The sequence below is a fragment of the Filicampus tigris genome, chromosome 16, assembly GCF_054856515.1.
Source record: "Filicampus tigris isolate MCC_2025a chromosome 16, RoL_Ftig_1.0, whole genome shotgun sequence".
Classification (NCBI taxonomy): domain Eukaryota; kingdom Metazoa; phylum Chordata; class Actinopteri; order Syngnathiformes; family Syngnathidae; genus Filicampus; species Filicampus tigris.
This window is the reverse complement of record NC_141232.1, coordinates 2,410,415-2,421,307: the sequence shown is the minus strand read 5'-3', so window position 1 is coordinate 2,421,307 and position 10,893 is coordinate 2,410,415. Positions and strand designations below refer to the sequence as shown.

The 10,893-nt window shown below is 43.3% G+C and overlaps 2 protein-coding genes across 6 annotated transcripts; one reads left to right on the top strand and one right to left on the bottom strand.

The window, feature by feature from the left end:
- Window positions 1-472: 472 nt before the first annotated feature.
- Window positions 473-5,142, bottom strand: LOC147134026 (small ubiquitin-related modifier 2-like). The gene is made up of 4 exons (XM_086055018.1): window positions 4,872-5,142; window positions 3,174-3,305; window positions 2,180-2,251; window positions 473-1,212 (listed from the first exon to the last, which is right to left on the bottom strand). Exons 1-4 carry the CDS (start codon window positions 4,890-4,892, stop codon window positions 1,150-1,152), a joined length of 288 nt encoding a protein of 95 aa, XP_085911144.1. The 5' UTR covers window positions 4,893-5,142; the 3' UTR covers window positions 473-1,149.
- On the top strand, window positions 5,009-10,893 carry nup85 (nucleoporin 85). Of its 5 annotated transcripts, none has more exons than XM_086055015.1 (19): window positions 5,009-5,162; window positions 5,834-5,924; window positions 6,129-6,285; window positions 6,359-6,429; window positions 6,515-6,558; window positions 6,680-6,743; window positions 6,829-6,950; window positions 7,015-7,149; window positions 7,295-7,417; window positions 7,558-7,689; window positions 7,773-7,879; window positions 8,098-8,181; window positions 8,273-8,338; window positions 8,797-8,948; window positions 9,201-9,318; window positions 9,408-9,508; window positions 9,643-9,794; window positions 10,289-10,399; window positions 10,720-10,893. In XM_086055015.1, exons 3-19 carry the CDS (start codon window positions 6,260-6,262, stop codon window positions 10,816-10,818), a joined length of 1,707 nt encoding a protein of 568 aa, XP_085911141.1. In that variant the 5' UTR covers window positions 5,009-5,162; window positions 5,834-5,924; window positions 6,129-6,259; the 3' UTR covers window positions 10,819-10,893. The 5 variants fall into 5 exon arrangements, with proteins under 5 accessions (XP_085911141.1, XP_085911139.1, XP_085911138.1 ...); XM_086055013.1 differs by having other exon boundaries at window positions 5,065-5,226; XM_086055012.1 differs by lacking the exon at window positions 5,009-5,162 and adding an exon at window positions 5,208-5,268.

Sequence of the window (10,893 nt, the reverse complement as noted above, 5' to 3'; positions counted from 1 at the left end):
TCCAATTTTAGTGTCAATCAAAATTTTGAGTCGAGTAACAGGTATTCTGAATTTACAGTGGGTGGGCGGTTGTTTTACTTGAGGCTGTTAACATGAAGTAAATAAACCCAGTGCAATTTTTTTTATTATAATCACCTCCTGAAGGTTTACATGTAACTCAATTATAAAATGTATTAAATTGATGTCTATATGGTCAGCCTTTATCCAACATTGTGTTGTGTCCATAGTTATAAATTGACGGCTGTTGCGTAGATGATCTCTCATGATGTAAGACTGGATAGTAGTTTCGCTGAGTCTGCACATCTTTTTCATTTTAATAATCCACTTTGTGCCTTTTCATGATTAGTACCCATATTATAGGGGTCAATTTAACATATTTCATCGACAAAGCACCTGAAACATACAAATGTGATTAAAAATCTGTGTTATAGTTTCATAAACAATCACACTGGAGAGCATCACAAAATAAGAGTACTGGAAAAACAACAATAGCTTTATTTCAACAGGTATCTTAACAGACAATACAGATTGTTTGCATGACGGCAAAATCTCCTCCTCCTCCCCCTTCCCCCCACCCCCCAAAATGACGTTTGGTCTGGTCAACGGATTAATCAATGCAATTGTCCACACATTCACCACCATAAAAAGGTAAAAATCTAATTTATTTCATATAGTCACCAAATGAGATTTGAGGCCCATTTCAACAGTTTGATAAAGCCCAGACATTTATTGATGTGCTCCGAATGGCCAGCTCTCAAGTGGACAACACGCGGTGATTTCATCACACAAATCAATTTTGCGGGTGGTTAGTTTGGCCCCTTGTGACCACATTCGTTAAGTAGTGTGAACCTCACAGACAGTTTCAAAATAGCTCACCTTTAGAACCAATTTACTAGCAAAACACTGGACCTAGCCTGGCAGTTGGAAAAGTTACAATCGTTCTCATTCGAGAACCAGTCCAATTTGACGACCTAAATCCTAATCATCGATCTGGATTGGTTTATGTACAAAAAGTACAGAAGTAACAGGGCCAAGATTGAAAATACTGTACAGCAGAGTCATTTAAACCTCAATAGGACAAGATGTGGATGATATATATACCAGGCTGCGGTTCGGTTGAATGAGGAAAGATGACACGGGGGCGGTTGACTAAATCACTCCTCCTGTCTGTTGCTGGAACACGTCAATCGTGTCTTCATCTTCCATTTCCAACTGTGAACAAGAACAATTACAACAACTATTTTAATTTGTTTGAACATGTCAGAAACCTAGAAAAAACATTGCACTTTTTCCCCCTTATATCTGTATTCCTTGTTTTTGTTCATTTAATGTGCTACCATAAGCCACCGGCAGAGCAGACAGGGCGAAAATACGCCACATAGAAAGACCATTAAAAAAAAAAAACAAAGTTTGAGTCCTCCCAAACACTTTAAACACCTTAATTAAAACACTTTTACAAATATTTCTGGGCACCTGTTCTCACTTTCTCTGTCGTAGACTAGTGTATAACATCACTTTGAGGAAACAAAAAGAAGACTCTCTCGATGGCACGGTTCTCCAAATAAGAGGAGAATAAAAATCTGTGAAACATTGTGATGTGACGATCATCCATCATTACATTGAATAACATTATAACATCACAAATGCAGATATAAAGGCCTCTCTCTAATAAGTGCGTTTCAACTAATAAAGCCCAGGTAATCACTGCAATTGAGTATCGGTTAACAGTTATGTTATCTGAGGAGATATGGTATTTTTTCCTTAATTCAGTAAGGAGTTAAGCAAGCATGCTGTTGGGGGAAAAAAGTCAAACTGATGTCTTGATCTGCACCATAATTACACACGTTCTTCTTGTCCCATGCTCTACTTGCCAACAGAGCCGCTTTTGTCCATCTGAGATTCAGCATGTTTGCAATAAGTCTTGGAGGGACACTGGATACAATTTTGTCCAGGGGCAAAAAAATCAATTCAAGAATGACTCGTCCCTGTGTGGAACATGGCAAAGAATGCATACAATTCTGGACAACCCTCGACCAAGACTTGACACGAAGGCTGCAAATGCATCAACAGCAAATCACGTGGAGATGATTCCAGAAGCACAAGAGTGAACTTCAACAGGTCCTCTTGGAATGACGTGTTGTTTTATTTTATTTCATTTTTTTAAATGTCTTAAACTTACTTGTGATGGTGTGTCTGTCTCGTTTATTGGCTGGCCATCAAATCTGAACCGGATTTGCCTCATGGACAGTCCCTGGAAAAACACACAAACACATTGTCAACATAGATCTTGACTTTAGATATAGGGGACTGTAGTTCAAAAAAAGGTAGTTTTCACAGGTGAAACCCAAAGCCAAAAACAAGCACTATCAAATGTTTACGCAATCAATTTAAAAGGCAGCACCCATCAGTTACGTGTTCAAGTACTTTTGCTCACTTGAAAAGTGGGTGGCTTCAAACAAGAGGTGCTCTGTCCTGAGTTGTTGAACACAACTGGAAAATAAAAGCTGCAATTCTCAACTTTTGTTTCATATTCATCTTTTGATCTAAAACCCAAATGTCTTCAGTATGCAACATCAACAAAGAAAGTGCCCTTGTCGTTTCAATACTTTTGGAGGGGACTGTATATAAATAGATGGTGAATGATGTAAAAACATTCCTGACATTATAAAACACAAAGACGCTCAATTATCCTCTTAGCGTGACCGCTTAACAGATAAAATTACTAAGACAGAGTACAGCACAACTTTCTTTGTGGCTACTAATGAAACAAGTTGCACAATGTGGCAACAATATTAGCTCATCACAAGATTTTATTTACTGTCCTCAAAATAAAAGAAAACATGCTTGCAAAGTACAAACAGTTGTTCCTCCTCTGAAAGTCATTTAATTAATTATTTCCATATGATACGCCACAAAGCAAGTATGTACTGTACTGCATTTGTACCACTTCAGTCGGTTAGAAAAAATACTTGTGGGTCCGTGATTTTAAGACGGAACAAATTGTCAAAGACGCCGTATTGAAAGTGCAGACACGTTTCATTTCCCACATTTTTTTCTTCTTCACTTAACTCGAGCAGCGACGAATCTGATCAAGCGATGGCTCGTAACTGGAAAAACTTGTGAGTTGGGGCCCTCGTAAATCAAGGTCGGACTGTATTTTGTCAAGCGCTTACCTGTCTGTCGCAATAGGCCTTCATGAGTTTGCTGAGCGCCGTGTGTCTCTTGATCTTGAACTGCACGACGGATCCATCCTGGCCTGCCACCTTCAGGTTGATGTGTTCACTACCTTCAGTCTTCACTCCTTCCTAATGGGACACAAGCAGGAAAAAAAACCCCACAAAACCAGACATTGTTACGTTGCAATGGTGGGAGGTCACATCCAGAAAGGCTTTCTCTGTTGGCTTACATATCGCTGGCGTTAAGCCATAACCTCCTATTTCACAATTTGGTACATTTCATTTTATTTTCATAAATCTATACTATTGGTCAGTCCGTACATGCGCATGCTATTTTCACAAATTATTGACCTAAATTTCAATATTTGTTCCATGAAATTTTATTTTTTTGTCTTTGTTTTGTAGCATAGTAATCCTGTGAGTGTACTGTATGTGGATGTCGGATTTCAGCCTCTATGTGTTGCCAAGTCAATCTAATATGCCCAGGGGCTTGCTTCAGAATCAGGAGTTCTGGTTCGGCTTGTTACGTTGTGGACTGATGAACAGAAAATGCTAAATCAGGGATGGGCAACTCCTCCCACCCCCCACCCCTGGCACCTGTTTGTGGCATTTTTTGCCAATATTCAAGACTTTTTTTTTAGGCTTGACACAACTGCCATTTTTCATGGAAAACTTATTTGGGAGGTTTATCAGTGTGTTTTGAAGAGTTTTTGAGGTTTAAAAAAATAGTAAGGTCACCTCCAACAAAACACATTCAAAAATCCTGCAAGGGGATGCAAATGTATCTTTATGCCATGGTATAACCGCTGAAAAAAATAACAAGCCCATTTTGACAAAGTAAGAAGTAGGCTGGTCAGTCCTACGCAAGCCTTGTTGCATGAACTTATGAAGCCTTCGCGGATGAGAGGCAAAACGTCTTCTATGACAACCAGAACAGTCCAGTTGCCATCGATTCAATGCGCCCTGAGAAAGAAATGACCCGGATGAATGAGAATATCCACAGGCCTAACAGATCTCAATGGAGGAAGTAAAAACAAAAGTCAACCTAAAAAGACTCAAGTGCAGCCTGCAAAACATGCTGAAGTGCAGCAACAAAGTGTTTGGACTTAGTTATTGAAGTAGAGCTACCAGAAAAATAAATCCAAGTACACTGACAAAGTATTTGTAAAGTATGTGTACATCATTACTCAGACGACAGACACCTGAGGAAAGTAAGCACAGGAACAAAATACTCATTCCTCGTTAATGAAGTAGATACTCGAAAATTATACTTATGTATAGTAACGTTTTATTTGTACTTCGTTACTTAAGTACCGAATAGTGACTAATCTAAATATAGCAACATAGTATTTGTACTTGGTTACTTCGCCACCACTGGCCACATCGTGCGAGTATTTGTCCCCATTCCAATTAAAAGGATGGAAATGTTGTTGAACGGAGACATGAAGTGAGGGTGACACCAGCTGGTTGGCTGCGCCGTGTGCTCATGCACAAAATGCCGGCCGCGCGCCCCTCAATGCGCGTGCACAAGCCTTCCGGTCTATCCCAGTTTGTACAACGACTTCAGTTGTCGCTTGCAAACTTAGACAAGATTAGACAAAGCACGTGGAAATCCACGCTTCATATGAGCCCCTGCGCTTCCCACGTTGTGGATTCAAGTCGCATTTGAAGGCGGCGTGGTGTGGTGGCACTCACCTTCGGTTTCTCATCAGCCATGGTCACTCTTTTGGCGCTTTCTCTTTGCTGCCACACAAAGAACACGGGTGCGCGCACGTGCTCGTTCCCGCTAAAAGTTTCCAAACCCTACGTGCGCGGCCCCGAGCCGGTGCGCGCACGACACGGTGCGCTCCGATTGGCAGCCGGCAGTCACGAGGGTGGACGCCAGCCCGGGCGTGGGCGGGAGAGGCAAGATGCGCGTTACAGAGACTCTCGGCCCCGCGTGAGCGCGCATGTCGTTGTTTTTCCTTTGTTGGCTTTTAGATTGCGGTAAATGCACCGAATCAAAGCACAAATCAACACAAAACCGACTACCTTCGAACGCGTGCCCCATGTAATGCTCTCTTTGTTAACCGCCTACGTACAAACGGCCATCGTATGTTCGTCATTTTTGTCTTTCAAAATCCTTTACTTTCGTACAAAATGGAATACCACATGATTGTCGCTGTAGTCATTGTCAAATAGTTTTAATCTCGCAGTGTAGTGTCGGTCCTTTATCGGTAAAACTGCAGATTACCTACGAAGCGAGTGCAGATGGAAAATCAGGCATATCAAAGGGCAGCCGTGGCCTGACGTCATCAGGCGACACCACGGGGGCCTTTCACTGTATGGCTGGCGCGCGCTAAATCATCACATTTGTAGTTCATTTATCCGTATTTATCACAATATATGTGCTATTTCATATTTTATTGTATTGGTGATATCATTCCGTGATGGAGGAGGTCGACGTTGACCCGACAATTACAGTAGGAGTCTTCAGTCGCTAAGTTTCTCTCGTAATTTTCTCGCTAAAAAGCCAGACGCAAACCTCCAGCTCAACCTTTCAAACATTCACAGCATTGATCACAAAATGTATTTTATTGAGTACAGGTTCATGTTAAGAGATGACAATTGTCTGCTGCTGTTGTGTTCATGCCATGTCTGTTTATTTTTTCTTATAGAATATTCCAACATCCAGTCATGGGAAGCATTTGGGTTTTGCTTGGGGTCCAGGAGATATTCTCGTTTACGAGACCCTTTACAAACCATCTGGTGTGTATTCGGCGTATATAAAACGTCTACGCACCACAATCACAATCAAACTCATTTGAAATGACAGTTAGTAAAAACGGATGAAATTCTTATCTTATTTTATCTTAAATGTTCCGGGACTCTTGAAAATACAAATGGTCAAGTGTTGCCATACATACTGCCAGGTGTAACCTCTTCCTACTTGCTTGTGACCTCTTTTCGTAGGCGCTTCTGGGTCAAGCAGCTCTTTCATCCACGAGGTCAGGAAGGACGAGGACATTTACTCCCCCATTTTACGCAAACTCTTCAACGAGTCACACCACATATTTGTTGGCCTGCAGACAATCCGAGAGGAAATGCCCAGCAAGAACAAGAAATCCCAGTAAGGCTAACTCAGTACTTGTCCAGTTCACATGTAATCATTGTGTCAAACATGTTTTTTTTTTCCTCCATAGATTTGTCAGCATTAGTAAAAATTATAGATCCGTAATACGGGCCTGTATTGAAGAACTTCAACAAGTTGCAGGTTCGCATATTCTTACTACGGTTATGGATCGTTACCAGCTATTCAGTGATAAAATATAGTTTGTCTTGTTCTTCTTTTTTATTAGTTAATACCAAAGACTCAGCAGTGTGCACACAATATGGAAATCAGGTGTGTATTTTTTTTCATTTAGCATCATTCAGAACATTTGTTATTTAATAAAATAACAGAAGTGTAATTACGTTTTGTAATGCATTTGCATCTCACCCTACCATTTGTTGTGTTTAATAAGGTGTCAATCCTGTTGGCCATTGAACTGATTTGGAATCTTTGTGAAGTGCTCTTCATTGACGCTGGTCAGTGTCACTGTGCTCTGGTTTATGTTCTCCCTTTTTCGGAGTTCACAGCCAGCCTTTCTCTTGTTTGTGCTCGTGTCTCTAGCGGGCGCCCTGTTGCTCCATCTGCTGGACTGGGTGAGGTTACACAAGGCCGACGTGGACGAGAAGGCGGCGCACGTGCTGCAAAGCGAGAGTCCCGTCGAACACCGCGACTACTGGGACGTGGTAGGTCACGTGCACAGGCTGCCTGTGAATCGGCGTCCATTAGTGATGGCGTTTTGTTGCACAGGTGGTGGGCTACGTGCTGCAGGGCCGCTTGGAAGAAGTCAGACAGTTGCTGATGAAGCAGGCCACCCTCCAGCCTGCTTCCAGGAACATGTTCAAGCTGATGGACAACCTGCTAAGCAAGATGCCCTTCTATAATGTAACTAAAATTCTGTGTTTAATGCGTCCTGGGTAATATACTCAAATTGACTTTCAATTTATTTAGGCTATCTGAATGTTTGGCGGGCCAAATTTGGCCACCGGGCCATTGAAATAAACCCCACTATTGTTCAATCTCCCCTCAGCCCGGTGGTACCCAGACACAGACCGAGTTTGACGTCAAGTGGAGGCACTGGCACGAGGAAGTGGACCGCTGCCTCCAGGACAACTCTTTCGCCAGCAACCCACACCTGGAACTCATATGCAAGGTCAGATCACCCTCAGCACAGTGCACTTCATCAAGTGTCATGAATGTATCAACTGTAGTATCCGTGTTTTGGCTGCGTGCCTTGAAGGCATTTTTAGCCATCGAAAGTCACTTCTGAAGTTGTATTTCCTGTCCTTTTAGATCTTAGTTGGGGATGAAGACACTTTGCTGGAACATAAAGAACTTGTGGGCACCTGGTACCACTTCCTGGTCACAAGGCTGCTCTATTGCCACCCCACAGTCAAGTCCACAGAGCTGCATTTCTACGCCCATGTACAGTGACCACAGCAGCGCCGTTTGCTGTCCATGCCACGTCCTAATGGCGGCTGTCTCATGTGTTTGTGTGCTCTTTGCAGTCATGCATGACCATGTTTCTGGACCCCAGGAGCGTGCCAGAAGCCCTGGACAGCATCTTACTAGCCGCGTTTGAGTTTGACATCCATCAGGTCATCAAGGACTGCAGGTAGTGTAGCTTTATGGAATTCACTGTGCGTTGAGACTCGCTCCCTATTCACTCTATAGGATATCAAGGCTTACTGTATGTGGTGAGGTGGCCATTTTGAAATGTGACAATAGCCAGATGGCGCCTTCAGTGTATCCCACGACGCATCTCGAGAAGTAACAAACTGCACACAGCCGTGCACGTGGTTTTGCAAAATCCTCCCTTGTGTGTCCCCTCAGCATTGCTCTCAACAATTGGTGGTTTGTGGCCCATCTGACAGATCTACTTGACCACTGCCAGCTACTCCAGTCCCACAATCTGCAGTAAGGACCCAACTAGTGACGAGACGTGTCAAATTGAGTGACATTTGACGCAGCGATGCATCAGATCCTTCTTTTTTTTTTGTCTTTTTAGCTTTGGCTCCAACTTGAGAGAGTTTCTGCTGTTGGAATATGCATCTGGTCTCTTCACTCACCACAGGTCGATGCTTTTGCATGATTAACTCATTGACTGCCAGCCGCTTTCAAAGCACAGTTCCTCGTATTGGCACCCATTTTAGAGCAAATTAGCACATCTTACAAGACACAGCATATTGTGTTCTGTCGCAGTCACCTGAAGCAAAAAAAAAAAAATCGCACTTGGCCTTTTTTTTTTTTTTTTTTTTTTAGTAATCAGAAATACAATTTGGGTTAGTTGAAAAGAAACGTCTTCTATGACACCTCAAACTATAACATTTTTTTTACCGATATACCGATAACTGAAATACCATTTTTTTTTTCACTTGACTCAAGCGGCTGCATATCTGAAACTTGCTTGTAACTTCAATTTTGGGTAGCAGCACAAAGCAAACAATTGAGCGAGCAAATTAAAACGTCCTCCATCCATTATATTTTCTCCAACAAGCCTCGAGTCTTACCCGAGTGCGTTCCTGTGTTCAGTCTGTGGCAGTTGGCCGTGGACTACTTTGACCACTGCCCAGAGTTTGGCCGCGTCTACCTGGAGCTGCAGATGGAGCGCATCCCCTTGGACACGGAGCGCAAAGCCCTCAAGGTGCTCAGGATCTGTGAGCAAAGGCAGATGTCAGAGCAAGGTAGCACCTTTTTTTGAAGATCCTTTTCCCTTTCAGCTGTTGTTTTTATTGTTTTTTTTTTTTAATGAAAGCAGTGATTTTCAGTGGTACGTTGCCTCCCTCTGTTGGTCAGATTCACTCAATGTTCAAACTGGGGCTAATGTTACAGTGGCTTGAACATTTATGCACAGTTCAGTTGTATTTACCTTTTGAGGTCAATACATTTGCATTTGCTCTTTTCGTACTCTTGTCTTTTTTCCTGTTCTTACCCAGTGCGCAGTATTTGTAAGATCATGGCCATGCGCGCTCTGAGGAACAACAGACTGGGATCCGCCCTCTCCTGGAGCATCAGAGCCAAAGACGCTGCCTTCGCCACCTTAATTTCAGAAAGGTTTGTTTGCGCCTTAAGAGGACTCAATGGAAAGATGCCAATATTGCCATCAACCCGTGTAATCAACCTCTGTATGAATTTGGGTTCAGGTTTTTACAGGATTACTGTGCCAGAGGCTCCTTTTCCGATCTGGACCTCATCGACAATTTAGGTCCGGCCATGCTGCTCAGTGACAGGCTCACTTTCCTCGGTATGCACTAAGAACACACACAGTTAGGTGTGGTTTTGATTAGCATCACTAGCAGTCCACGTCCTGTTCGTGCTGCACCTTTTCTGTCGACATGCAGAATTTTATTTTCGTCTGTTTTCTTTTTTCTCTCTCAGGGAAGTACCGGGAGTTCCACAGGTTGTATGGAGAGAAGCGCTTCAGGGAGGCGGCCAAGCTTCTCCTCTCCTTGATGACCGCCAAAATCGCCCCCAGGAGCTTCTGGATGACGCTACTGACCGACGCCCTGCCGCTGCTGGAGCAAAAAGAGGTCAGGGGGGAAAAACATTTTCAATATGAGTTGGATTGCAAAAAAGGGTGCAACCTATTGCCGGCATCAGGTGAAATGCTCTGGAGAGACATTGAGCAGGAACCTGCAGCTTTAAGGAAAGGGAGGGGATGGAGTTGGCATATATTGGCATATTTCTGGATTCAATGGCATGGTAGACTTGAAAGCGGTGAAGGAGAGTAGCTTGCTGTTTTGTTGTGTAAACAATTAGCGATATGCAAAACATGTTTTGCGCAGACATTTTCCATAAGAGCCAACCTTCCATTTTGAAAATTCTGATTGATTCACATAAAGTACTGTTGGTTCCCGACTTTGAAAATTCCAACAACCTTAGCTATGAGCGAGCTTCCGAAACGCCGGCGCTACGGACGGCGGCAGAGAACGGCACAAACGGCACCCAGCGTTCCGCGTCTCACTCGGGCTTTGAAAATGTGCACAAAGGGAAGGAAATCCAATGACGTGTCGCTGCATTTCAGGCCATCTTCACATCCGAGCAAACCTACGAGCTCATCTTCTGTTTGGAGGAACTCACCTCCTCCTCCAACAGCACCGCCGCCACCTCTTCCACGGCCGACACCCCCATGCAGGTCCACATCTCTTCAATATGTCGAAGCCTAACGTTAACCCGTGTTGAACAAGAGGCTTAATCTGATTTTCAGTCGTCATTCACTAAAAAGCTTCCGCTTTCAATCTTGAGGGGACATAATGCAGCACGGCTCCCACATTGTGAGGGAGGAAGAGCTCTGCGAGAGAGTTAATAGATTTGTCCTCAAGATATTTTCAACTCTTTTCCAATTGGTTAATAATGCTTCAAAGTAACAGCCCGACACACCAATGGTACCGGTATGTGAACGGACAATATTTGGCCACATATTCTTCCTCTGCATTTGTATGTTTGCTGTTGAAGGAGGAAGACCTGGAGGTGACCAAGGTGGAGCTTCTGAGACTCGCCCTGGCCAGGAACTTGGCCATGGCCATCGTCAACGAAGGCACAGTCGAAGTGTGAACACTCAGCATACACGGCAACTCTTTTCTACCGTTTATAATGATTTCCAACTAAAATCCTGTGTTTGATAACGAA

Excerpts from the sequence above, each read along its gene's own strand:
- LOC147134026 (XM_086055018.1), bottom strand. The coding sequence starts at position 4,892 with ATGGCTGATGAGAAACCGAAG. Across the intron at positions 2,252-3,173 it reads AGGCCTATTGCGACAGACAG|GGACTGTCCATGAGGCAAAT; the intron begins GTAAGCGCTTGA and ends GTGTTTTTCCAG. Across the intron at positions 1,213-2,179 it reads AGACAGACACACCATCACAA|TTGGAAATGGAAGATGAAGA; the intron begins GTAAGTTTAAGA and ends TCTTGTTCACAG.
- nup85 (XM_086055013.1), top strand. The coding sequence starts at position 5,167 with ATGCACCGAATCAAAGCACAAATCAACACAAAACCGACTACCTTCGAA. Across the intron at positions 6,286-6,358 it reads AGCAAGAACAAGAAATCCCA|ATTTGTCAGCATTAGTAAAA; the intron begins GTAAGGCTAACT and ends TTTCCTCCATAG. Across the intron at positions 6,951-7,014 it reads ACCGCGACTACTGGGACGTG|GTGGTGGGCTACGTGCTGCA; the intron begins GTAGGTCACGTG and ends TTTGTTGCACAG.